This window comes from Danio rerio, chromosome 9 (genome assembly GCF_052040795.2).
Source record: "Danio rerio strain M-AB ecotype USA chromosome 9, GRCz13ab, whole genome shotgun sequence".
Taxonomy (NCBI): Eukaryota; Metazoa; Chordata; class Actinopteri; order Cypriniformes; family Danionidae; genus Danio; species Danio rerio.
Genome location: NC_141029.1, coordinates 4,127,501 through 4,155,000, shown reverse-complemented (window position 1 = coordinate 4,155,000; position 27,500 = coordinate 4,127,501). Strand labels below are relative to the sequence as shown.

Here is a 27,500-nt window from a genome sequence, read left to right as displayed (position 1 = left end):
CAGAAAAAAAGAAATCCAAAAATAATGGGAACAGCGTAATACATAGTGAGTGAATGTTCATTTTTGGGTGAACTATCTCTTTATGGGATATTTGTGGTCAACCTAGAGTTTGAGGATGTAAAATTTGGTTTGACGTTGGTCCAAAAGGGGCCGGATTAAACAAGTTGAAGCATTAAAAATGAGCGATTGTTGTGTATTTTAAAGTGCAGAGCAGTCACGTTTTGAGCTTCTACTGGTCTCGCACATTCACAACATGAGTACTCCCAGTGTTGGAGTTCACCAAACTTAAACGCAGTATCATGTGAAACTTATCTCTAGGGTTGCCAAAAATATTGAGTTTAGTACCAAGCGGTACTGTAATTTTAAAAACGTTAGGGTTCAAATGTCTACAAATTGGTACCAAACTCGATACTTTTGGCGACCCTACTTGTCGCATGAACTTGCTTATCTGATCTGGCGCATCGACATACATATGAATTGGATATGCTGTAATACTCAATATAATATAGTGTTCAATACGATCTCCGCGGTTCAATATGCATAAGGAATTTGTGTTTTCTTTTTTACCATTTTTGCATTTAAATTGTAGTTTGCATTTTACCCATTTCTTTAATTACTTTCTGAACTGGCTCTGTGCAAGCTAGAATATGTGTCCCTGCGCTGAAACATGCGATTAAATGTCCCATCATTGAATGCTAAAGTTCAGGATTCTTTCACGTGAATACATGGGACCCGAAGCCCATACCGTAGGTATCTATATATGATTAAAAGGGACCTATTGTGCTAAAATCCCTTTTATAAGGTTTAAGTATACCAAAACTGTGATCCTAAAACAAAAAACTGAACCAAACCATAAGAGTCTGTATCGTTGCACCCATGTTATGAATGGAAATCAATGAGGTGAAAAGTGCAGCGTCTGATCGATTGATATTATATATAGAAGGTGGTAGACATTTACTTTAGGTTCTTGATTCCTGTTCACCCGGACCATAACCTTGACATTGCTAGCATCATGCTACACCTTTTGAAGCTACAAAAAACTGTTGTTGAGTAAAAGTACTGTTGCTATAAAGTAATTTTAGTATCGTTTATGCCAAAGTTCTGAGTTATTACCATATGTTTGGAGTTTTAATAATGGTTTATGCACTTTTGGTTACAAATGTTACTTCATCTATGAACGAAGACGTGTTTGTGTAAATATATTTTTCCAAATAGGTCTCCAATTGAAGTGTTCTTTATAATTGAGTTAATTACATGTTGTGCTTCATTACTGCGTTTACTTGCAAATGCACACAGAGACGTTGACTTTAGAGGACGTGGTAATCTTGCTGAAGTCCTTGAAGGCTAAAACTGTGGGCTGTGATCTGACTCTCCGAAGGAAAGGAGACGGATTGCCTCTGATCTGCCCGACACACTCCCTCAGGCCTTTTTAGCAGCAGCATGTGTGTGTGTGTGATTCTCAGGGGCTGTATTGTTGAGTTTTAGGGCATTTCTGCTTAATGCCGGGAGAACATAGTGACAACGTGGTTACATTTTCATTTAAACCTCACTATAATATCCAAATATAGTCAACATCATGTCCTGCTATGGATGTCATTTTTCTGACATCTGACTGTTGTTTAACAGTAATTGAACCATGCAGGAAATGTTAATTATTTTAAGCACAATATGTACAATTTATTTGTTAAAATATCCAAAAACCACTAGGTAACACTTATTTATTTTTATATTGCTGACCTGTGTACTTGCGTTATCCCAAATGTTTAGAAGAATGTTCAAATCTAGTTTGTGTTCATGCTAGTGACGCCACACAACCGTAATTTCCAGATTAGTTTGATATAAAACAGTAGGGGTGTCACGATTTCGATTTTTAATAAAATTTATGCTCAATTTCGATTATCGAATCAAAAAATAGAATCGTCGATGCTGCCACGCCCCATGTCACGTCAGCTTGGCTTGCCAAGCGGGAAAAAAACAGGCTTGTTGAAGTGCTTGTTAAACTGCAGAAGCAGGAGACCCGTCGACAGAGCTTAAATCCTCTCCTCTTTCAATGAAGTCGCCGGTGTGGAAGCATTTTGGATTTCCAGTGAGTTATGTTGACAACGTTCGTGTTGTCGACAAAAAAAAACACAGTTTTGCAAGCTCTGCTATGTACGTATTACGGTTCGTCCGATAGACAACACCAGCATCGCGATCCTCCGCCCGCCCCCGTTGCAAATCCGCTCACGAAAAGTACACACTCAGACCCTGTTTACACTGTCTTTGTTTTTAAATGGCATTTTAGAACAACAACGATTTGACATCCACAGTGGCGTGTAGCATTTCTGAGCAGCCCTCCTTCCTCTCTACCTCTGAAAATGCACATCACGTGACCACACAGACACAGACGCACACACAGCCATGCGCTTGAGACAGCAGGTCCAGGCAGTCAGAGGACTGCTTCAATCTTTCACTCACTTGTACTTTGTCATTTTAGCGAACACCTCAGATACTGTTGGCTGGTTCCTGTTGGTTGTGTGTCTTTTTTACCGACGCCATTATAACGACACCGATCACTGCCTATTCACGAGTCTCACAGAAAAAGTGATTGACAGGTGGTAATTATGTGTGTGTCTTGCCTTTATTCATTTACTGTATGATTTGTTTATGGGTAAAACAAAGACCATGCAGGTCAGGTAGTTTAAACGGTAGGCTACAAATGATTAATTGGTCATTCATTAATTAATTATTCATAATCGAAAATCGAATCGAATCGTGCCTTTAGAATCGAAAATGTAATCGAATCGAGGATTTGGAGGATCATGACACCCTTATAAAACAGGAAAACAGCAGCAAGGTCTTAATAGGGTATATGGAGAATAATACTAATAATTTCATACATTTATATCGCGCTTTTCTGAACACTCAAATCTTTTTACACATTTTTGGGGGAGAATCCCAATCACCACCAGTGTGCAGCATCCACCTGGATGACGCTATGGCAGCCATATTGTGTCAGACCACACAACACCAGATTGGTGGAGAAGAGACAGAGAGATGAAGCTAATTATGATCATGGGGATGGTTAGGTGGCCATGATGGACAGAGGCCAGTGGGCTGATTTGGCCAGAAAACCGGGGTTAAACCTCTAATCTTTTTCGAAGGACATCCTGGGATTTTTAACGACCACAGAGAGTCAGGACCTCGGTTTAACGTCGCAGGGCGTACTCGCACTATATACAGTTGCCTTGGAAGGGGCCGAAGCACGCTTGTCCCCCCTCCCCGTCTCCCCTGATGGCCCATTACATTCAGGCCTGGGCACGCTTACGTCATGATGATGGGCGGTTCAGTAAGCGCTCTCGCTCAGCACAGAGGAGATTTCTTTAGTTATATCGTTTTAGTCGTTTGTTATGCAGTGACACGCAGTCAAATATTTCGCAGAACTGTTTAACCACTTTTGACGCTTATAAACAATCGTAAAGTGCTCGTGCTGCACATATTAGGAGGGTTGCTGAAGGTGCAGCTGTCGTGCAGTGAGGGGTTTGCGTCTTTAATAATCTACGAATGTTTGCGTTCAATCAACAGTAAGAAAGATTAATAAATCCATATGAAACAATCTCGTAAAGTCATGTCTCGGCTTCAGTTTCGGGCTCAGGCACGCTTTGCACTCACACTACTGAGCCCAAGTGAACCGTTCTCTGGCACGCCTCTTCCACCCGGGCCAGGGTTTGCGGCATATGATTACAGAATTAAAATGCGTACGATATTAAACAGAACAATTAAATACATGTGAAACACAAAACCTTTTAGACAAATAAGTGTTGTGATTTATTATTTTGCTATTTGACCTGTTATAAATTTGAAAATTGAAAGTAAATCTAATGAAATCATTTAAATAATATATAATAGTCATTTTAATCCCTACCCAATTTAATATTTTAATTAACAGTGTTCCTTTTAAAATACAGTATGTTTTTATAAGTACGGATAATTGTAATAATAATAGCCTTTTTATTTTGGTTTGACTTATTGTGAGAAGTTTTGTGAGTTTAGCATGATGATGCGTATCAAATCATGACTTTAAGCATATCGTTACACATCAAGATGAAATACGATGTTGAGACCCCGCCGGGCTGATGTCCTGGCTGACATTGAGCGGTGTCTGCATTATAGATGTGCGTGTGTCTGCGACTGTCAGAATAAAGCGTTCTCTTCAGCTCTGCTTTTACAGGCTCCATTTGTTTTCCAGATTTGAATCAAAGGTCACTTTGGCCATGGATATTTGCACTGGAATTATAATGAGCTAAATTGGGCCAGTGCTGCAGGCATCTGTGTATATGGTCATGAGTGTCAGAGCGGTACTGGGCAAAATGGAGACTAAGAAAACAGAAAACTGATAAGGGGTTTTAGAGAAAGTATTGCGTTTGATAATGCCTGCGCAAAATTCAGCTATAGTGCAGTCTTAATTAAAGAGAATTTAAGTGTCTAATATACTTTCAATTGCCTTTACTGTTTGCATAAAGTGTGGTCTACTTTAAAACTTTTTTGATCAGCTTTTGTTTGCTTTTAGCATAATGTTAGAAGCAAGTTTATCTAAACATTGGGCCTCTGCTATTAATGTGTTATCGCATGAACTTCATCACTCATTGTAAAGTGAAATGGAGATTTCCTATAGTAGGGAGTAGGGATGGGACAGTTTACAGAAAAACCAACCTCTATTTTGATTATATTGTACCATTAATGCTGTTAAAGGAAGTTTTTTAGCTGGGTGGAAAACGCTTAGGGCTCTATTTTAACAATCTAGGCGCAAAGTCTAAAGTGCATGGCACAAAAGCATTAAAGGCAAATCCGAATCTACTTTTGCTGTTTTAAGGACGGAATAATACAGTGTGTGCCGTGGCGCATGGTCGAACAGGGTTGAGCTTATTCTCTTAATGAGTTCTGGGTGTAATTTGGGAATAAACCAATCAGAGTCTCTGGACAAATTGGACAAAACTCAAGCTTTTTTTAAATTAAACATATAAATATGCCTAAAATAAATAATACTAATAATAATAACATTGTACAAAGTTCTAGTGATTAAACTGAAAAAAGCCCCCCGAGATGAAGGCATGGAGGCAGTGTTTTTTATATTTATGTTAAAAACACTTTTTGTAATATTTTAATCCTTTAATACTTTTTCATTTGTAAAGATATTTGTGTATTGCTGTACATTGTGTGTGTATTAAGCAATGTGTAAGCGTGGCGCACAACTAACGCACTCTGCGCTGGACTTTAGGATAGATTTGCTATTTAAACAATATGGCGTAAAACAGGAAAATTAGGGTTGCGCTGGTCTGAAAATGGCAACAAATCATGGCAAACACATCTTGCGCCTTATTGCACCATGTGTATAATAGGGTCCTTCATGTGTAGAGTCAAAAAAACATATATTTTTTAGGATTTTTAGACCCTTTTAACAGTTTTTTTTTTTCATTAAATGTATCTATACCATAGACTGTGAAAAAATATAGACGTGCTATCCGTGACCTCACCAATAGGTTTCTGAAGAGCTCAAATTAAGCTACAAGTGGGCGTGGCTAATCGTAATGGGCTAAAACGTGGAGCGAAGCTGCAGATGCCTGCTAGCATTTTGCTTAGATGAGCTTTTACTTCCAAATACTTCAGATACAGTCTGTGTTAGTAAATCCAAGGCTATTTATGAAATCCAGGCATAATATGACAATGTTTCAGATGACTGTTCAATAGCCTGCAGCTAATCAATCTGTCTGATTCTGGAGTGCAGTACAGTTCTAAAGAAAATTATTATCTCAAATAAAATAAAAACATTTATAGATAATAGTATAAAAGAATTTGACCTGGCAAATGGAGGCCACTTGAAAGGGTTGTGGACACAATTAAATGCACAGCATGCCATATTATCTGATAATTGTAGAAAATAAACCCAAAAGGCATTTGACTGTGTAAAGCCACATAAAACAAAACAAAAATACGATTTATTTGCAGAGTTCAGCAGCTAATCAGCCGGAATCAGCTAAGAGCTACGAGACTGCGAGCAGCGAGACATAGCTGTTAATCAAGTGGCCACACCGATAATTATGCAGACTTAATGCAAATGAAGCTGATGTGTTTGCTAATTCATACAAACTTTGAGTTCAGTCATTTGAAAGTGTACGATTTTAAAAAGAAGGCGTGGCACCAAACCCCACCTCTAAGCCTAACTGTCATCAGGGGACGAGCAAGTCGTAATAAAATCTATGAATGAAATTGGACGAATTAGCCACTAAATCAAAGAGTTAAGAAATAGAATTAGCATAGATATCAAGTGATCCACACTTTAAATGATATTTACTGCTTCATCATTTTGGTTAACCCTATTTTAAGATATCCTTGCTACACGTTTGAAATTCTTGCTACTATGCTTCCAATTAATTTTGCATAAATACAAGCAACTAACCCTAACCCATGTTCTAACCCTAACCCAAGTAAGTGCATGTAATAATTCTCAGTAGTTAAATGATGGCCACCTTCAAATAAAATGGCCTAGTTTTGTTTATTTGGTTCAGTGTATTAATCTTTTTTAGTGCACAACAAGAGCTTGAGTGCTGTGTTGTCTGTATTAGCTCTTGAGTTTTCTTTGGTCTATGGATCTACTCTGCTATTTTTGCTGAATCCTTTATTTTCGGATGAAAATAAAGAAATAGAATCGATTAAAAACAACAAAAACAAGTCACGCTGTTCTAAAATTAGACCCGTTTTTACTTCATCAAGGTCATGAATTGTCCACATGTGAGAACTAGTGGAGAACTGGAGTCTGCCCTGTTGTAGAGTTGATATTGTACCCGACAGACGCCTCGGGCAAACACTGTCACATTAGCTTTCCAGCACAAACCTTTCATTTCCCCATAGAATCTCTGTCTGTCGGTGCTCTTTAAGCCATAAATCTCTCCAAACGTGAGCTGACATTTACAAAAGCCTTCATTTGCTCGAAAATTGAGCAGGTATTTTAACATCAAGGAGGGATTTGAGTAAAGATAAATAATCCCCAGATATTTGTCAGGTTAAAGTAGCATATATAAGCCGTTTTTAAAAGTATGGAAAAACTATTTGGATTTAAATGACACTTTAGTTTATTTTTATTTTTTCACATTGAGTTGACTAAAATTGATGTGTATTCTGGAGTGGAAGGTTTTTTTGTTGTTGGTTGGGTGTTTGTGTGTATTGTAGCATTGTTTGTGTTACTTTATAATGCATTTCAGGCCTCCTGCAAATGTGCGTTATTTATTTATTTATATTTATTTTTATTTATTTTTATTTATTTTATGTTTGACGTCATCTCAACTGAAAATCAAGAAAGGGTGGGAGATAAAGTAGCTCCTCCCCCTTAAAAAAAAAACATCCAATAGTGGTATGTTTTTCTCACAGCTCTGCCAGTGAGAGTGGTTGAGCTCAAGTGCATCAAATAATAATAATAATAATAGTAATAATAATTCCATACATTTATGTAGTGGTTTTCTAAACACTCAAAGCGTTTTACACTTTTAGGGGAATCTCCTCATTCACCACCAGTGTGCAGCATCCACCTGGATGACACGCCGGCAGCCATATTGCGCCAGATCGCACACCACACACAAGCTGATTGGTGGAGAGGAGACAAGAGTGATGAAGCCAATGATATGGGGACAGAGGCCAGTGGGCAAATTAGGCCTGGATGCCAGGGATAAATCCCTACTATTTTTTCGAAGGACTTCAGTTTTTAAAGACCACAGAGAATCAGGACCTCAGTTTTAACTTCTCATCCGAAAGACGCCACTCACTGAGCAATATAAAGTCCCGATCGATGTAATGGGGCGTTAGGACCAAAGCAAGATCGCAGGTTGTGCTCCCCCTGCTGGCCTCACTAACAGCACTTCCGGCAACAACCTAGCTTTCCCATGTGGTCTCTCATCCAGGTAATAACCGGGCGCAGCCCTGCTTAATTTCAGTGGGGGACCATGTGAGAGTTGCAGAGAGCTAGCTGCCGGAAAATAAAAAAAGCAAATGCGAAGGGAATGGGCGGGGCTTGTCGCATACTATAGAGCATTTGATTGGTCAAGATTTGATGGAAAAACTGAAGTATGAGGTGATTTGAAGAAAATGCTGACTCATTTAAGCAGAAGTGACAAACTACCAGCTTTAGATGTTGTTATCAGTGTTATAATTTTTAAACGTAAATTTTGTCACTGTTTTGGACAAGTGTGCCGCAAGCCTACGTTTGAGTGAAGGTTTCGGCCGTTAGATCGCCCCCTGGGAGCTGGCTGCAGTACAAGTCATAAAGCCCGCCTCCTCCGTGTTAATGAAGGAGACTTGAGCCCAAATAAAAAAAAATATTACACTTGCAATAAAATGTCCCGAAAGATGGTTCTGGTCGATTAAGGCACTGGTTATTGTGCTGAAATAGGTGCAGATCTTCATTTTTGTAAACAGTTTGTTTTTAGCAGTAATTTAATGCTGGGCGTGTCATCGTGATTGACAGCTGTGATTGACAGTTTCTCAAAGCGCGGCGTCTGAGCTTCGGCAGGAGACTGAAGTAGACTGAAATGTTATTATTCGATTTCTGTGTTATTTTACCATGACAAAATGAGTTCAGCAGTAAACTATAGTTTCTGACATACAGATATAATATATAGATATATTTATTCGCTAAGTTCAGGGCTTTTTTCGGGCTTTATTAGTTTGCTGATACACGCCTAGCCACCCAGATAGCAAAACACAGTTCCGGCTAGATTCTCGCCTGCCAGAGACTTATCTCTTAGAGCTCAGACTGACTAATGTTACCTCTGCTGGACCTACTCCGGATGCCTGGACTCACTGCCCGATTCCAGCCCGAGTCAATCGAGCCAGATGCGGCGGCCGAGCGAGCAGGCGCTGCCGCATGCGAGCCGGAATCAGCCCGCGACGCCGCGAGTAAGTTATGTGTTGCGGCCTGGAGCTGGCACGATTGAATATGTAAAACCCTCATATTTGTTAACGTTATTACATCCATTTGTGTTGATATGACAGCAAACGCATGCTGAGAAGTTCGGGGGGCGTAGTTGATTTTACATAAAGCGTTTGATTGGAAGCTCGACTCTGCTCATTTTCGCGGCTCCTCCTCTGGCTCCATCAGACAATCCTTCTGCGCATGTCTGGCTCCAATTTCAGCAGTCTTTTGCGACAGTTTGTGCCCGTCAAGCAGGCGTTTTGCCCTCAAGGCGTTCAATGGGAAAAAGGGCTGTCGCGTCGTCCATATTTTTTACAGTCATTGGTTTTGGAGCACACTAGCTAATAGATAGCCTTAAAAGTAACATTAATGAATGTTAATTTTAATTTCATGGGACAAATGATAATTTTGTCACCAAATTCTTTCATCAAATGTACTCTTCCTTTAGCATTTCTTCTGTTGAACACTAAAGGAGATATTTGGAAAAAAGCAGGAAACCTGTAACCCTTGCCTTCCATAGTATTTGTTTTTCATACTGTAACTGAGGCCAGCTAGTGAAGCGATAGGCAGGTAAACCTCACTCCTCTGACATCAAAAGGTGCTTTAGCAAAAGATGCTAAAGGTCATGGTTAGAGCAACTGACTCCCATGCAAAGAATCACTGCTTTGATCCCAGCTCAGAGCTGATTGGGTGCAGTAGGACCGGTGAGTTAAACGTGGGGGCTCGTCCGGGATTGGAGTGAGGTTACGACGTTACGACAGCTAATGACATGCTATGCAAGTAAACCTTACTTCTCTGACCTCAAAAGGTGCTCTAGCATCAGATGCTAGAGGCCATGGTCTTTAGCCTCCTAGTTAGAGCAACCAACTCCCATGCACAGAATCGCCGGTTCGATCCAAGCTCAGAGCGGATTGGGTGCTGTAGGACCGGTGGGCTACACTAGGTGAGGTCAATGGTTGCATGTTTTCAGCTTTCTTCAGAATATCTTCTCTTGCGTTCAGCAGAATAAAGAAAGTTTAGAATATGATGTTTTGGAACCACTTAAGGAAGAAAAATCAGCGAGTAAACATTCATTTTTTGGTGAACAGTCCCAAATGTAAATATACTGTACAATATTTAAATAATTTAGTCACATGAACAGTTGTTGTGTTTTAATATTGACCTTCACAGACCACAGAATATTCTCTTTAGACAACAGGGTCCACACAACATTAGCTCTGTTGTTAGTGCTTTAATGCGTGACCGCCTGAACCTCCATTGACTGTTTGTTCATTTAACCACAAGAGGGCAAAAAAGTCATTCAGATCCACATTATGGAACTAATTAAGTTTTGCCAATCTGCTTCGTTCATAATTCATGTTCAGTTATTAGATTCTTTACGCCGCCTTCTCAGGCTCACATGCTTGATCGCTTGCTGAGTTTTGCTTTTATTTAATATGAAAACACTAAATCCTTGTTACAATGAATAGTACAGTGGTTGGACCGTGGTACATGTGGATGCTGTGGTAATGAATCACAGCCATATTCATGTACAAAAGTCTACTTTTTGTAGTTTTTAAAGGAACAGTTCACCAAAATTATAAAAACTACCCCATAATTTACTCACCCTCAAGCCAACAAGTAGATGAGCTTTTTTATCATGCCATTAAAATATTTTCTACCATATTTTTATTCTTTTGATAAAGGGTGGGAATAACATAATCAGAGTATACCAGCAAACATCATCTACACACATACCACCGAACCACCAGGAGGCGTCCCTTGCTCTTAAATGTGAAACTATGCTTTTGATTTTATTTATCCAACTCTAGAATTCAGCGACTGGCAGGGCCGGAGTGGGACTCCTTTTTAGCTCTGGAGTTTAAAGCCTTAGACCAGCCCACCTCAGTCGATGACTGAATATATTAAAATAACGTTATTTACAATTCAGTTTCTAATGACACTAACATGTCTTTTTCAAGGACACAGCTGCTTTAGAACTTCAAATGTTTTTTTCATAAATATGAGAACAATAATTCTTTATAGATATCCAGACCTTTGTAACGGTCGTCACACACACACACAAATATGTACCCCTACATAAGTAACCCAGACAGTATTTTATGTCTTAACACTGTAAATGAAAAAAATATATTATACTCTGCTAAGGGTCGATCTCGGATCGGCAGCTATTGATGTCTACTCTTTTTTTTATTTTATTTTTTTTTATTTATTTATTTATTTTATTTTATTTTTTTAACCCTACTCTTTTTCTCCCCTTTTAAGATTTAAAAAAAAAGTTATGTCAGATTTATTAATGTAGTGAATCATCTGTTTTTTATTGAGCAGGTGTAATATTTATTAATATTAATTAATATTTACTAAGGTGCCGCTGTTTGGGGTGGAATGACAGTTGCATCATCATTAACCTGCAGGCTGCATTTTGCTCACGGGGCTGCGAGAAAATAAATAAAAAGAGCGGAGCTGTGGCAAAATAATGGATAAAAACAAGTGAGGTTATGGTCAAATAAACAAATAAATGAAAAAAGTGGAACCGCTGAGAGTGCAAGCAGCTAGGGACACTGGCCCTCGCGGCCAAAAAACAGACCGGCCCACCGGGAATTCTCCCGGTTCTCCCGATTAGCCCATCCGGGCCTGGCGACTGGATTTTTTAATTAAAAAAATATAAACAGTTCTGTTACAAAAACACAAATATCCACTTTAGTTTATTTTTCTCACATGTTTGTGCTTTTAAAAGCTTCAAAATAAAAGCCACACTTTTATACCTTTTATACAACATAAAAGGGTCAGGATCAAATGTATAAATAATTTTTGTCTGACAGAAAGTAATGTACACCAAGGGGTTTTTGAGGACGGGTAAATTGCTAGGTAATTTTAATATTTATTTATTTATTTTTTTTATTAATAATCTGTGAAAATGTAAAAATAAAGCAAGAAACCAGGAAAAATGGTGACACAAAAAGACACCTCAAATGATGTAAAGAAAACTTACAAGTCCTCACAATTTAAACAACATTATTAGTCCTTGTGTTGTGTTAAGAAAAAGACTGGATCCCACATTTGATCAAATTTTGCAGAGTTCCCAGAGGTGGCATCTTTAATTCTTTCCAATAAACCAGTGCAAGAAGGCAGTCAGAAAAGAGGCCTAACATTTTTCTTCCAGAATCAAAGGGTAACTTTCTTAGCTGTGTTTATGCCATACTAAACAGGTAAACATACAATTTGGTTGAGAGTCTCCAGAAAATCTGGCCAACCAAAAATTGCTCTCATTGAGTCAGGGAGTAAAACACAGTTGTGAACCTTAGAGATTTTATTCTTTGATGAACTATTTCTTTGAGTGCTTCAAACTCGGCTTGATTTAATCGATGTATCGTGTATCTATGTATTCTGTACCCTATCCCTTCATTCATGCTTTATACATTGAATGCCTTCATAGCTTTTATTTTGGTGGTCTTCCAGTCTTAAAAGATTTCCTGCTCTATAATTCCACTGATAAGTTATTGTTGTTGTTTTTTTCAACAGAGTCCCCTGAAGCAGATGCTGTAATGGACGTCAGCTCTGAGGAATCTTTGGACTCTGAGGTTCTCTATGACTGTGTGATCTGTGGTCAGAGTGGACCGTCCACTGAAGACAGACCCACAGGACTGGTGGTTCTGCTGCAGGCTTCGTCAGGTACTAAAAATCCAGCATTTATCATGTTTTCATGTGTACATCAACCCTGAACAATATCACTTAAGCCAGCATTAATAGCAAGATTTGTTAATGACACCATATCAAAGACAAACTTTTGTTTTGAGCAGACAATGTAGTCATGATATAGGGCAGGAATTTAACTCTTCATCAATTGATCATTGGATTTAGAATATGAGGATTGCATTAAGAAAAAGAGAAAATAGCTTTTCGTGCATGTTTTTTTGCACTGTAAAAACATGTAATGCCAAAAAATCCAATTTACTAATATTGTTTTTTAAGTTGCTAATATCTGTGACTAATATCTTTGTAAGTTTGATTTAAGTTGAGATGACTAGAAAGTTCAAAACAATTCATAAATACACAAATCCAGTTTGCAAATTCAAAACGCAATTCATAAATACATGCACTAGACACAGATTAATCACGATTAATTACATTCTATATAAAGAATGCAATACACACACCCACATAAAAACAAAATTAATAAATATAAGCAATACACATACATATTTTAAGTCACAGCAAACTTTTGTATTGGATGTGATTAATCGTTATTCAGTTTACCTTAGTACTAACAAATACACAAATCAAATTGAAAATACACAAATCCAATCCACATTTATGAGTTTTAAATTTACTATTTGGATTTTTGAAAATGCAAAATGCGCTGTGCACAAAATACTTTTATTTTGTAAATGTATTATTTTTGAGACTGATCTGGCTCCATACATTTTTGCTCAGCACTAATACACAAATCCAAAGTGTAAATACACAAATCCAATCCACAGTGTTATGTTTTTATTTATGAATTGTGTTTTGAATATATTAATTAGATTTTGTAAACCTAAACTCCGCTGTGCACATATGACTTTTATTTTGTAAATGTATTATTTTTTTAGTCTGATCTTACTCCATACATTTTCCCCAACACTAATAAATACACAAATCCAATCCACAGTGTTTTGTGTGTATTTATGAATTGTGTTTTGAATTTTCAAATTGGATTTGCGCTGAGCATGCATGACTTTTATTTTGTACATTTTTTTAAATTGATCCTACTCCATACATTTTTGCCCTACACAAATCCAATCCACAGTGTTATGTTTTTATTTATGAATTGTGTTTTGAATATATTAATTAGATTTTGTAAACCTAAACTCCGCTGTGCACATATGACTTCTATTTTGTAAATGTATTATTTTTTTAGTCTGATCTTACTCCATACATTTTCCCCAACACTAATAAATACACAAATCCAATCCACAGTGTTTTGTGTGTATTTATGAATTGTGTTTTGAATTTTCAAATTGGATTTGCGCTGAGCATGCATGACTTTTATTTTCTACATTTTTTTAAACTGATCCTACTCCATACATTTTTGCCCTACACAAATCCAATCCACAGTGTTATGTTTTTATTTATGAATTGTGTTTTGAATTTATTAATTAGATTTTGTTAATGTAAACTCCGCTGTGCACATATGACTTTTATTTTGTAAATGTTTTTTTTTTTTACTGATCCTACTCCATACATTTTTGCCCTACACAAATCCAATCCACAATGTTTTGTGTGTATTTATGAATTGTGTTTTGAATTTTCAAATAGGATTTTTTAAATGTGAGCTGCGCTGTGCATGCATGACTTTTATTTTGTAAATGTATTATTTTTGAGACTGATCTGGGTCCATAAATTTTTGCTCGTCACTAATAAATACAAAAATTCAATTGGAAAATACGCAAATCCAATACACAGTGTTTTGTGTGTATTTATAATCTGCGTTTCGATTTAACTAATTGGATTTTTTGTAAATGCGCTCTACACATATGACTTTAAAATTGTAAATTAATTAATTTTGAGATTCTTGGGGCTCCAAATTTTTGCCCAGCACTAATACACAGATCGAATTGGAAAATGTACATACCCTATCTAGTGTTTGGTGTGTGTTTTTGAATTGTTTTGAATTAAATAATTGGAGTGTATGGGTGTTTCCCAGTGATGGGTTGCAGCTGAAAGAGCATCTGCTGCATAAAACATATTCTGGATAAGTTGGTGGTTCATTCTGCTATGGCAACCCCTGATTAATAAAAGGACTAAGCTGAAAATGAATGAATGAATTTACAAAATGGAATTTGTAAAGTTCTTCCATGTGCTGTGCATGACTTTTATTTTGTAAATTATTAATTTTTGACACTGATCTTGCTCCATAATGTCAGTGGAATAAACGTATTATAAAACATTACAAAAACTGTCCTGATTCCAAACTTTTTATTCAGCCTTTATTTCTTGGTCTCATCACGTCCAGTTTACTGGAGCTCTTTAACTGCTCTTTAAATTTGCCCGTTTAGTCTACTGGTTTTAGCAACCATGTTTTAATTGCTTTATTTATCAAGTGTCTTTTCTTGCCACGCTGCTGTGATAAAATTAACTTTCTGTTTTATGTACAATTCCTCGGCTTTGATTTGTCCAATTTGTGATTGTGAAATCAAGATGGAATTTCACAGTGTTGGAAGCAGTGTGACCCTGTCGACCCTGACGTCTGTCACAGTGTTTGAATTTGACATGAAACTTCGTTATAGTATGCAGATTGCATGCAGACGAGTGCTGTAAATGTTAGGAAGGCAACTAATTAGCTTGTGATTGCCATTTCTAAAGAGTGTGTATGCATGTGTGTGTTTCAGTTTTGGGTCACCGTTGTCGTAGTGACATGCCAAAGCGATTGCCCACCACAGACGAAGAACACATCTACCCTGAGGACACATGTGGAGCCACACACGATGTCAGGCTGTCCCTTATGCAACGCTATTTTAAAGATGTATGTATACACACGTCAGTGTTTTACATGAGTGAATTCTACATTCAGTGTGAACCAAATTAAACTGCTATTTTAAACGCAATGGTGACATTGTTTGAGCTGTTTCATGGGGCATTGTATATCTAAGTATTGTTATTGCGATATATCAAAGAATCGTTATCGCAATAATAGTATATGCAACATCTTTAATGCAGAGAAGTATGATAATTGAAGTTAATTTAATGTGCCATGATTTGTGTGTGGAATACATATATTATCCAAATCCGACCAATCAGATGAGGCCTTTACTATCTTCATCCCAAGGTTATTATAGTTAGCGAAAACGAACATATGAAAACTAGAACTGAAAAACATTTTCGTTAACTAAAATAAAATAAAAAACAATATTACAAAATTAACAAACTGTGTTGTGTATAAACAAAACTAACTAACTAAATAAATTATAGCAAAAACGTCCTTCGTTTTTACCTTTGTAAATGTATTTAATACACACTGTAAGTCTTTTATAAGTAAATCTGTTTACTTCGTGCTGCCAGGTGTTTGACCCGTACGGCACCTTAGAGTCTTTAATCCTGATGCCACTGGCCAGATCAAGCTGGTTCTTCTTCAATCAGTCCCCGCTGTTGCTCCCGTGACAAAATGGCTGGACATGACAGCATTAAATACGACCCGAGCAGATACTTAAAAGTATTAATTTAACACTTTTGTGCCCAATAATGGGTTTTATTTCTATATTAGTGATCACAATCGTGAACAAATTATTATTTCTAACCGGATCTTCTAAGTGAACCGGTTGAACTAATTCACCAAATCAAACTGAATCATTTGAAAGATTCTTGTCTCCATTAACGTTATTGCAATTATCAACAAACAACATACTTTTTAACATGCCTGATACTCCCTCTATCTCGAAATCAATCGATATATACTGAGTTATTCAGTTATTAGAACAGTACACTGAGATCAGATTCGAGAAGCGGTGAACTTGTAAAACTGCGCAAGCGTGATTCAGTGAACTGAACACAAATAGTACATGACAGCCTGCTGTGACTGAATTTAACTTGAACAACTGCAGCACGGTTAAACTGAGGGCTTAAATGAGAAGATCTGGCGACACGTACGTTTATTTCATAACAAAGTTATAATGGACTATAAATAAGTGAATCATGCTTCTATTCCTCTGTCTAGTATAGGCCACATATGAAATCTGCTTCCTTTCATTGCATCAGAAAAGACAAAGCTGCATCCTAAATCTCATGCTTCTCATCATATAGTATCAAAATCAGTATGCAAGTCGAGAATTATGTCAATTCATTCAAATTACAACAAAAAAGATAATTAAGTGATTGTTTTATTTAGGTGTTCAGTACTTTGCTGGTATGTTTATTGTAAAAAGTCTCCCACGCTTTGACATTTTCCCTGCTGCAGGTTATCACTGTTTCACCTTGTAAGCCTTTTGTTTAGCGTTATTTTAGAATCTGTTGTTAAATCTCTTTAGTAGCTTGTGGGTGATTTTAAAGAAGTCTTTTCATTTTCTTAATTTCCCCAGAGTTCCTGTCTGCAGTCTGTGTCTATTGGCTGGGACGGAGGGGTGTATGTGCAGACGTGTGGCCACACTCTGCATATAGACTGTCACAAGTCCTACATGGAGTCCTTACGGGTGAGAGTTTGTCAGCTCTTCATAACTGATCACCACACTAGAGGTGTCTAAAATAATAAAGGCTTCCCACAGTACTTGAATTTCAGACTCATGGACTCAAGGCCTGGAAAGTACCTAAAAAAATAGGTCCTTGACCTATATATATATATATATACATATATATATATATATATATATAAAGCTGATTATAATCAAGTGACCCTTAAATATCTACAAAAATAGAGCTTTAGTTAAAATAGAGCACTTACAGGCATATATTTTAATGTTTAAACCAGCCCCAGAAAAAATTTCAATGCGTGTTACTCTCGACCACCCACTGAGATAAACCAAAAGTAAGCCGATCATGTAGTACAGTACTTTAAATGTCCAGACTCGTCTGTGCCTTGAGCGAATCAGTCTCGTGCTCTCCACTCCTCCATGACCACCACAGCGGCTGCTCGGGATACGGCCTGGTCCAGGATTATGGAAACCTGGGGATCATCTCGTCGCAGGTCTTGGATCGCATCAGTGGCCCTGCATAGTCTCTGGGAACCTCGGGATGAGTATCTCCAGGTGGAAATAAAGAATAAAGAGAATAATTAGCGTAGCTGCTGTTCACAAACATGACCTCCGTACAGAAATTTTAAGTATGGAGCAATCACTGCTTTTTTTAATGTCTAATCATCTTGTTTAATCTCACCTCTTTTCGCAGCGCTGTACTACAGAATTCTACAAGCTCAAACTCTAGTGTGACCATGGCATGAGAACAGAAAAAAACAACAGTATAGAGCAGACTGAATGCTTTATGAATAGTCAGTGAGACATTAGCCAATCATGACAAAAAGGATACTGTATCACCTGTTTTTGAGAACTAGTCAGCCATTAAACTTCATTAAATCAACCATTACCGAACCTGTTGTATTTGCTTGTTTTGCAGAATGATCAGGTTCTTCAGGGGATTTCTGTGGATAAAGGCGAGTTCACTTGTCCGCTTTGCCGCCAGTTTGCAAACAGTGTTTTACCTTGTCGTCCTGGACGAGGGATGGAAACCGGAGCCTGGCACGCACCCAGTACCAAGAGCATGTCTACACTGGTGAAAGAAGTAGAAGACCTCCAGGAGCAGCTGGGCATTTTCCCAGTAAGAGCCAGCATAAAGCAAAGAGATCCCATTCTGGTATTTATTAGAGTGCTCCCCATCCCCTCTTTTCTGTTCTTTCCATCTCATCCCTCCATTCTGATTCAGAGTAAGAGCTGGTGCCACACTGACCTTCATGTGATCTTTCATGCCCCATCTAACATTGCTGTGGTTTAACTTCTCATAATGCAAAGACTCAAGTTGGTGTCATATATGCATGTCAAACATTAGTGAGGTACTGAATTTTCTGTCACTGAAACTGAAAGACAAAAATAGCCATAAATAAGTGTATGAGCCAAATTGTGTCCCTTTCAGTTTGCTGGTTTTGCTCTCCCTGCACTGTGAGAAGCGGCTTTCACACTGGACAAACAAAGCACTGCGCTATGAAACCCGTTCATTTCAATGGCTTGTACCGTACAAGGGGGGTTTGTTGTGCTTTGAAGTGCACATTTAACAAGCTTTAAAATTTGAAATGGCTCAATATTAAGGTCTTTGCACACTGAAGTCTGAAATTTTTGTATGCCTTTTTTTCGTATTCATATTCAAAAATTTGTCATGTAAGCAAATATAGAGTCCGATGCATATTCATTATCCATTCTGAAGATTGTGTTCTTCCCATACTACATAGAGAAGAGGGAGATTATCCTCAAAAGCAAAGTTTATTTCTGGAAATCAGTGGAATTTTGAGTGCTTGTGTTTTACATTTAGTCATTTAGCAGATGCTTTTATCCAAAGCGACTTACAAATGGACAATGAAGCAATTTACACAACTATAAGAGCAACAATGAATACGTGCTGTAGGCAAGTTTCAGGTATTTAAAGTGTAAGAAGCAAAACACTTGTCATTTTTATTCTTTTTTTTTTTTTTTAATAATACAGTTAGCTGTAGAATAACTGTACCTGCAGCGTAGCTCCCGTGCTTTGCCAGTGTTAGTAACAACAGGAATTAGTAAACACATAATAAAAGTTCAATGAAAACAATAATAATTGCAAAGATAAAGTAAAATAAATAAGTACTCAAGTGCTTTGTCGGTGTCTTTGCTCGGTGGAGTCGCGCAGGTAGAGTCGAGGGTTTTCACACTCGTCGGTCTTCACACGAGGCTGCCGAGACTAGCTGCTTAAATTCACCTCTGAGCGCTTGCTGATTGAATTCAGCTGGACACGCCTCGAGAGTACCCACAATAAAAACAACAAAAACTGAGGCGGGGGGGCGCGAAACCGTCCGCGAGACACACACAAGCTCTTACAGTAACCAAGGAAACAGTGAGTGAACTTTCTAATAATACTGAAAACAAGTCTAAATGTCCTAGAACCATACACAAACAACTGAAAACAAGTCTAAATGTACTTACACACTGCTGGTGTTGTTGCTAAGCACACTAAATGTCCTAGAACCATGCACAAACAACTGCAAGCAAGTCTAAATGTACTTACATGTTGGTCTCATTGCTAAAGTGCTTTTTACTTTTATAAAGTGATACTTAATTTTATGCACGTAAACAAATTCAGAACAGAGACTAGCAGTACCTTCAGACATTATAATAGATGGCGGCCGCATTGACATGTCACAGCAACGGGCCGAAGTGGATCATGAGGCGATTATAATGGACAGGCTGCAGGCTGTACGTCAAATGTACGGACACAAACACCCCAAACAGCAGCAGGGGAGATGTGCGCTAGTCACAGAATCCAGCATATAGGGATACTATTCTATCCACCACATTCTGTCTCTTATTATGCACCGTGTTTGTCATAAAGTTATCTGTGGCTATGGTGACAACATTTTGTATTTTGCCTTTCGCTTGTACGACGGCTCTGAACTGTCAAAACACCTCTCAAAGTGCTTTCTTGGATGCGAAAAACTGAAGAAAACGTACCTGGTTTGAATTTTTAATGACGGACGAAAGTTTTAGAGGCTGTGTCTCAATACAACGAGAGGTCAAATTTATATTTAAACGTGCAAAAATTACGGATGAAATTTTTGGATTCAGTGTGCAAATAACCTTTACACTCTAGATCTTTCGCACATGTTTACTTATCCATGCATGAATCGCACATGCTCATCGAAAAATCTAAGTCCACCCAATTAACTCTCCAACAGGACATTTCTACGTAGTGTTGTAGTCTTTTTCTTGCTGCGTGTAACAGTGGCGCCTGCAGGTGTACGGCTGTACGCACAGTGCGTACCATGAGAGGGCGCGAATTAATGCCGCTTTTAAATTTTTTTATTACATAATTTACATTGATTAATAAACAGCGTACACTACGATACATTGATAAAGCAAGAAAGAATAACAACAAATAAAGGTGTGTGTTTTAAAGTATGTATGTACTTGCATGGTGGGAGATGGGTAAAGAAATCTATTGGCTTTAGTCTTACTGGTGGATTTTCCGCACCTAAAAATCATTGTTCAGATAGGTATTGTTTTAAAACAAGGTTAAAATGAGTAAACGCTCTTTAAAACAGCAAAACTTAATTGAGACATTTGCCAAAAGGCCTAAAACTAATAATACAAATACCGCAGTCTCATTATCAGCACCTGAGTCGGGGAACCTGTCTCGTTCATCAGACAGATCAGATCCAGCTGCTGCGCGGCCTCCTTGCATGGAACAGCTATCATTCAAGGTGTTTTAAACAAGTTTATCTGACAGGCTGGCATAAATAAGCAGACATCTCCTTTCTCACGAGTTTCTGAAGTGTCTCACACTTTCAACCGAGTTTGTTCCACCGAGGTAAATGTTCAGTGTTGTTGCGAATATGCGAATTTGTAAACATCTGTCCTGCTCTTTCACATTATTTGATTAAATTAATTAAATTGTAATTGACCGGCGCAACATGGGAAAACAGTATAATTTAGGCCCCTGTAAAACTGAACATTTCACTTTAATTTTGCCAAGATTATTATTTTATTATAGTTGAGTTCGTGGTTCGGCATTGTTAAAGCATATTGCGGGTTTTGAAGTACTTCAAATGTTATTGGTTCTTCTACTTTATTTAGAAGATAACTGACCAAGACAAATACTTGAACAAAGAGACAAACAATAAACGAAATTGGTTTTAAAAAGACATTATTTCTAAGAAAAATAGGCTACAAATTTTATTTTTGTTTGAGCCCGTCCACTACTCAACTGTGCGGGTGGATGATTTTCGGTCAGTGGAAAGTAAGGATTTAATTAATGCTTCACTAATTGTATTTTATCACAATTTTCTGTCATATATTTGCAAATATTTTAATGTCATAATTTTAAAGATTACGTCTTGAGCGTCTGATTTTTCCTTGGTGCTGATGTGCTTTTATTCTACATTTAGATTTCAGCAAAATATTAAAATCAAAAAGGAAACAAGTTATGTCATAACGAATGCCCTTGAATAATGCAGCCTTTGACAGCAAGCATCAGTGTTTCTTGACATGACTGGTGGAAGAGGGCGGGGCGGTGCTGAATTTGTGCGTACCTTGGAATAAAATCCTGCAGGCGCCCCTGGCGTGTAATATCGCTAATGTGCTGTAATGGCAACGCTGTTAAAATTACACCTCATTTTCATATTTTGTCCAAGTGCATCCATAATGTTCGGAATTTTCATTTTGGTGCGTCCCCCTAAAAACACGCATGCCTTCACAAATGTTAAGTTATTTTCCCTCTTCCCAGATCGAGTCAAACCTGAGTAAAGAGATGGAATCTGTTATAAAGGACATTAAAAACACCACACAGAAGAAATACATGGATTATGGGAAGAACCCTGGGTCACCTGACAATGACTTCCTCTTCATGTACTCCGTGGCCAGGTGAGTTAGAGCCATTTAATGTTTTCTTTGCATCTATATGTGACTTAAACAATAGATGGATCAGTGTTTTTTTAACTATTTTCAGTATTCTCAATACAGCATCAAGTGTTCATTGTTGTATTGTGAGTTTTAGGATTTCATTCGGGTGTCTCTCACATATAGTGATGGTTACCATTGACAATATTAATTACCAAAGAACCAATGTCATCTTAAAATCTTCTTTTTAGTTCTACTGTAAAATGTAGATACTTGGTTTTAAGTCGGCCTTGTCCACAGACTTTTACATATTCTATCTCTTTCTCCTTTCTCTCTCTTTCAGAACAAATCTGGAGCTTGAGTTGGTTCATCGTGGTGGGAATCTATGCAGTGGAGGGGCCAGTGCAGCTGCCAAACGCTCCTGTCTCAGTGAGTATCTCTCTCTCTCTCTCTCTCTCTCTCTCTCTCTCAAGTTCAAGTTGCTTTATTGGCATGACATTAAGTACAGTATTGCCAAAGCACTTCAAATATAAAATATATTAAAAACATTGAAAAATTAATAGTAATACAGATAAGATATAACGACACACACACAAAAAAACAATACATTTGATAAATATAATAATAATAAAAAGTTTAAATTATTTAAATGAGATACATGAGTTTACATTAACCATTTCTTATTGTGTGTAGGGTGTATACATATTTTGCAGCTAGTCTAAATGTCAATTCGTCCTCTCCGCGTATATGGTAAAGTTTTTCTGAGTCATTTAAATTAAAAAATGAACTGATCAATGTTTCAAATTGGGGGAAAAATATTTCTCTTGTCGTGGTGTATTTGGGGCAAAACAGAAGGAAGTGTGTCTCATCCTCAATTTGGTTTGTGTCACACTGTTTACATATTCTCTTTTCCTTAGGAGTCCAGGATTTTTTATGTCTGCCTTTTTCTATTTCTAGGTCATGATCACAGAGGTGATATTTAGAAAGAATGTGCTTTTCTTTTAATTGTTTTAGTAATAAATAATTTGCCAACTGTGTGGTTCTATTTAGGGCCGAATAACATTTAAGTTTAGTCTGGAGGTTGAATTCAGTTTTTAGTTTTTCATCATAGTTATATTTTAATGTTTTGTCAATTTTTTGTCAATCTCTCTTTCTCTCTCTCTCTCTTACGTTTATTTGTGGTTATAAGTATACACGTAAACAACGTTTTTTTTTTTTTTTGTCAGTTATTAAATTTTCTTTTGGGTCAAGCAAAAATGGCAATTTATGACACCAGAAAAATACAAGTTGAGCAAAACTCAAGTGGCTGTTTAAAAACATTTTTTTTAACTTGGTGAAATCCAGAATTTTAATTGATTTCCAGTATTACAAAACAATGGGTGATCTTATGTGTTTTGAAAAAAATTGGTGTTACAAAGGAGTTTTATGTCAAATTTGTGATGAAAATTTAGAGTTTATAGTTCATTAGGCTGTTTCTAATTTTTATGTGTAACATTTGATTGTATAACGTCTTTAAAATGTTTATTAAAGGCGTGTTGAAAATTCAAATTCTCTCTCTCTCTCTCTCTCTCTCTCTCTCTCTCTCTCTCTCTCTCTCTCTCTCTCTTTCTCTTACTATTTTTCTTTTCCACTAAAACCAAAAATCACTCCCATGATCTCTTCTTTTGTGCAACTAGTCACAAAATACATTCATAATGGTCATGAACGATTCTCTTCAGTTCCAGGATTGTGTGAATAAAATTGTTCACAATCTTTGCGTAGCTTGTCTGTGAACTATGACTCTTGTCAGTGAAATGACGTATTCCTGACAACTGCAAATGGAGTGTCCCTCACACAGGTGAGTGGGCTTGACAAACCACCTGTAGAAAACATGATCTTTCATCTCTGACACTTTAACCCAACAATCAGCACAAAAAACACACAAATGAACACTGTGGATGTCTATAGTGTGCTTTACACAGGTGATAAGACTTGACAAATTAACCGAAGAAACCCACTTCTGTCTCTCTAAAAAAGAAAAAAAAAACTCTCCTTACTCTAGCACCTAAATGACTCTGTTTAGCAGTGCTTAATTTGTGAATTGTGAGGTTTTGGAACAGATTGGGATAATGGATCCGACTTGTTACCAGAGGATGTAGAGATGTCGCACACGAAAATCGATACCTGGTTGTGGCGTGTTGTCACGGATGAAATTGAAGAGCAAGGGAGGGGGAAGAGGGTTGGGGAGTCCCGGAAGAAAGTGAAAGTGAACAGCGGACGGGGGAGGAGGGCTGATCAGTAAAATAAGGTGCCGGATCAGATGTCAGAGGTTCTGGATCCGGTGTGATCCAGCACAAATTAAGCCCTGCTGTTTAGTAAATGCTGCTCCATCTGAAAACAGTTGCCGGAGATTTACTTTTTAGGTACATTTAGCATTTTTTATTGCAAAAATGTACCTAAAATTGGCCTCCGATTAATCGTGCAACCTTAGTTTTTGCCTTATGCTACTTTCTAAATCACATACAAATGTATTAAATATATCTCCAGTTCTAGTTCACAAAGATTTATCTTGACATTATAATAGTTTTTTTTGTGTCAATTAAAGGTGATGTATGTAAATTTTTGTCTACTCTAAAGCATAAAATATCGTAACATGTTTTCAGACATTTAAGAAACATGCCCAGTGAACATTCTTGTTTATCTGAAAAACGATGCTGTAGTTAGATATTTTGCTTTGAAAATGTGCGTTACGTGCCGGAACCTCTTTGTTTTGGTCCCTTTAATGCACCCAATGCCAGTTTAGCCAATTATATTTCAGTTTCCTGGGTTGACTTTGTTGAAAACCACATATTTCATTCATTCAGTCATAAAGGCTGTCAAAGCATGCGTCCGTGACCAAAATGCGAAGTTCCACATGAGGTGGTTCTTAATTAGCAAATAATATAAATATTGCAAACATAAACATTGTGTGAGCAGGTTACATTGTAACCGTGTGTCCTAACAACATGCTACATGATGAGATTTGCAGTGATGAGCAGTTTGGCACCAGACGAAACATGGCAGAAATTTAAATACAGCCGTTCAGAAGCACAAAATAGTGCACTCACAACAAAGTGGTAAGGTTTATAATCTAGTTAACACTTATTAAACCTCTTTACCATTATTAAATGAAGATGCTGAATCACTGATATATGTTGACTTGCACTAAGTCACAGATGTTTTTTACTCGCAATTTGCGTCGACGCTTAACGCCTCGCGACTAAATAACGGGTGCCAATGTGATTGTGCACACCAACGCGCAAAACGTCAGGCGCAAAAGCGTCTTAAAAAAAACGCCTCATGCTCGTTTTTTTTGTTTTGATGCGTCGCGTCAAAACCTTCTCCACCAATCAAATCGGCACTTTTGTTCACGTGCACGGAGCTGCTGAAGTTACCATAAGCAGCACTTGGAGGCGCTAAAGCGAAAAACTGTCAGTGCGAATGCACATTGAAGAAGATGCCCTGAGGCGATATGAACATGGAGCTGCTTATTGCTCTGTGAACAATAATCATTTCTTCATCGCTAGAGTTGCTGCTTGAGCCATCCATGCTTGTTCGAGTCACCAGTAACTTTAACAATAAGCGTGAGAATGGCCTTTCCTCCTCTTCTTCTGTGTTATAACTGGGTGTCAGAAGCTTATAGTTGTGCAGCGCCATTTAACGTCAAAACAGTGATTTAGCATACTCCTCAGATTGAAGCCAGTGAAAAGCGATTGGGTTTGAACACTGAAAAACGTCTTGTAAAACGCTGACGATAAACGCAAACTTAAAACGTCCCGGTGTGTAGGAGCCTTAAGGTGAACTATCTGCTGCTGCTTTCAGTAGTATGGCACTAAATGTCATGTAAAACGGCATTCAAACTTAGTTTGTATGTATGTAAACAGTTTTGTTGTTCCGCTGCTAGAAATAGAAGCCGTTTCTAATATACAAATTTCAGGTGTTGATTAGGACAAAAACTCCTTTTAATATGGAAAACATTCCTTCTATCGAGTGTCTTAAATTAGCCTTAAATAAGCCTTTAGGTTTGATAGTCAGGCTCGCTCCTGTTGGTGTCGTCAATCTGGCAACCTGCGCTTGCGTTTGTTTTGAATCAGGAGTGCAATACCTAGTTGAACCACTGGGCGTCAAACTTAGATACTGCACCTTAAACAAACTTAATGTTTTGCATGTGTTTAATTTGCTGTATATCAGCCCTGCTGCTTTTCAGATATCACATCAGTCTCAAAAGTGAAAACTACAATTCCAGAACAGTTTCATAATCTCCAAATTGAAGTTCACTGTCTTCAGTTCAGTGTTTAAGGACACAGTAGGTTGATTGCAGGAGCCTTCAGGAAATTCAGCCTTGCTCTTTACCAAACCCTGAACCCTAACCCCTACACCACAGCAGCTAAATGAAATTTTCCTGTTGAGGAGCTCTGACTTTCAATGTGACTTGTTTTCTACTATCCATGGTTTAAACAGAAGTGACTGTCAAGTAATTAAAAAAGCCATTAATTTTAGGATAATGCAGTGCGATTTATTGTATTCGCATAATGACTACCTGAAAGAAGGAGATTCAGGTTTGCTGTTGTTGGATTTTTGCCATCGAGACCATTCAGTCGGCATACATCCACACACACACACATTTCTACACGCTCATTTTTTTCTTATGAAAAAATCCAAACACTAAAGCGCAGCTGAAGAGATTTCACAGTCCAGCAGCGCAGCCATTTTCTGAGCTACATTAAACACACGTCCACAGAGAGCGGCACATTTACTCAGTCTCAGTACATTAGAGATCGCATCAGCAGGAGAACTGCAAAATAGAAAAGTATTGACAAAGAAAGAGGACTTAGGTGGCGTTTGGTGGCCATAGTGGGAGCGAATTGTCTGTGGTTGCATTTGGTTTTGGTTTGAACCAAAGTTAAATTTGTCCAATGGTGTGACAGCAAAAAAATAATCGTATACAAATAGCATGAGAGCAAATACTCCTTATTGTTGGACACTAGTCTTTATATCGTGCTATTTATTTTATATGAAATTATGATTTTTTTTTTCTTCTCCTTGGATGTTTTCGATAAATAGGGGGGTCGCACCAAAAGACAAAACTTAATTATTCTAGTGGTAGTGGTTCCAAAATCTGAACACGTCACTTCACAGGGTTTTCAGTCACATGATCACATTGTCCTTCAACTAATTCATGTTTTTTGGTGGAATTACTAACATAAAATTAGCATACACTCACCGGCCACTTTATTAGGTACACCTATTCAGCTTCTCGTTGATGCCAATAACTAAAAAGCCAATCACATGGCAGCAACTCAGTGCATTTAGGCATGTAAACATGGTCAAGATGATCCTCTGCAGTTCAAACCGAGCATCAGAATGAGGAAGAAATGGAGATTTAAGTGACTTTAAATGAGGCATAGTTGTTGGTGCCAGACTGGCTGCTCTGAGTATTTCAGAAGCTGCTGATTAAGTATGATTTTCATGCACAACCATCTCTAGGGTTTACAGAGAAT

The 27,500-nt window shown here is 37.6% G+C and overlaps 1 protein-coding gene across 8 annotated transcripts in view; it reads left to right on the top strand.

Moving 5' to 3' along the window:
• ubr3 (ubiquitin protein ligase E3 component n-recognin 3) overlaps positions 1 to 27,500 on the top strand; it is a 119,157-nt gene that overhangs the window by 69,170 nt on the left and 22,487 nt on the right. For 4 of the 8 annotated variants that reach the window (NM_001423758.1, XM_087266439.1, XM_087266443.1 and 1 more), the window contains 6 exons: positions 12,464 to 12,613; positions 15,313 to 15,446; positions 16,996 to 17,106; positions 18,023 to 18,223; positions 21,869 to 22,005; positions 22,325 to 22,410. In NM_001423758.1, coding sequence (NP_001410687.1) covers positions 12,464 to 12,613; positions 15,313 to 15,446; positions 16,996 to 17,106; positions 18,023 to 18,223; positions 21,869 to 22,005; positions 22,325 to 22,410 — 819 coding nt within the window. Of the gene's footprint in view, positions 1 to 12,463; positions 12,614 to 15,312; positions 15,447 to 16,995; positions 17,107 to 18,022; positions 18,260 to 21,868; positions 22,006 to 22,324; positions 22,411 to 27,500 lie in introns of all 8 variants that reach the window. The other 4 variants (XM_087266438.1, XM_087266437.1, XM_087266441.1 and 1 more) reach the window with 1 other exon arrangement.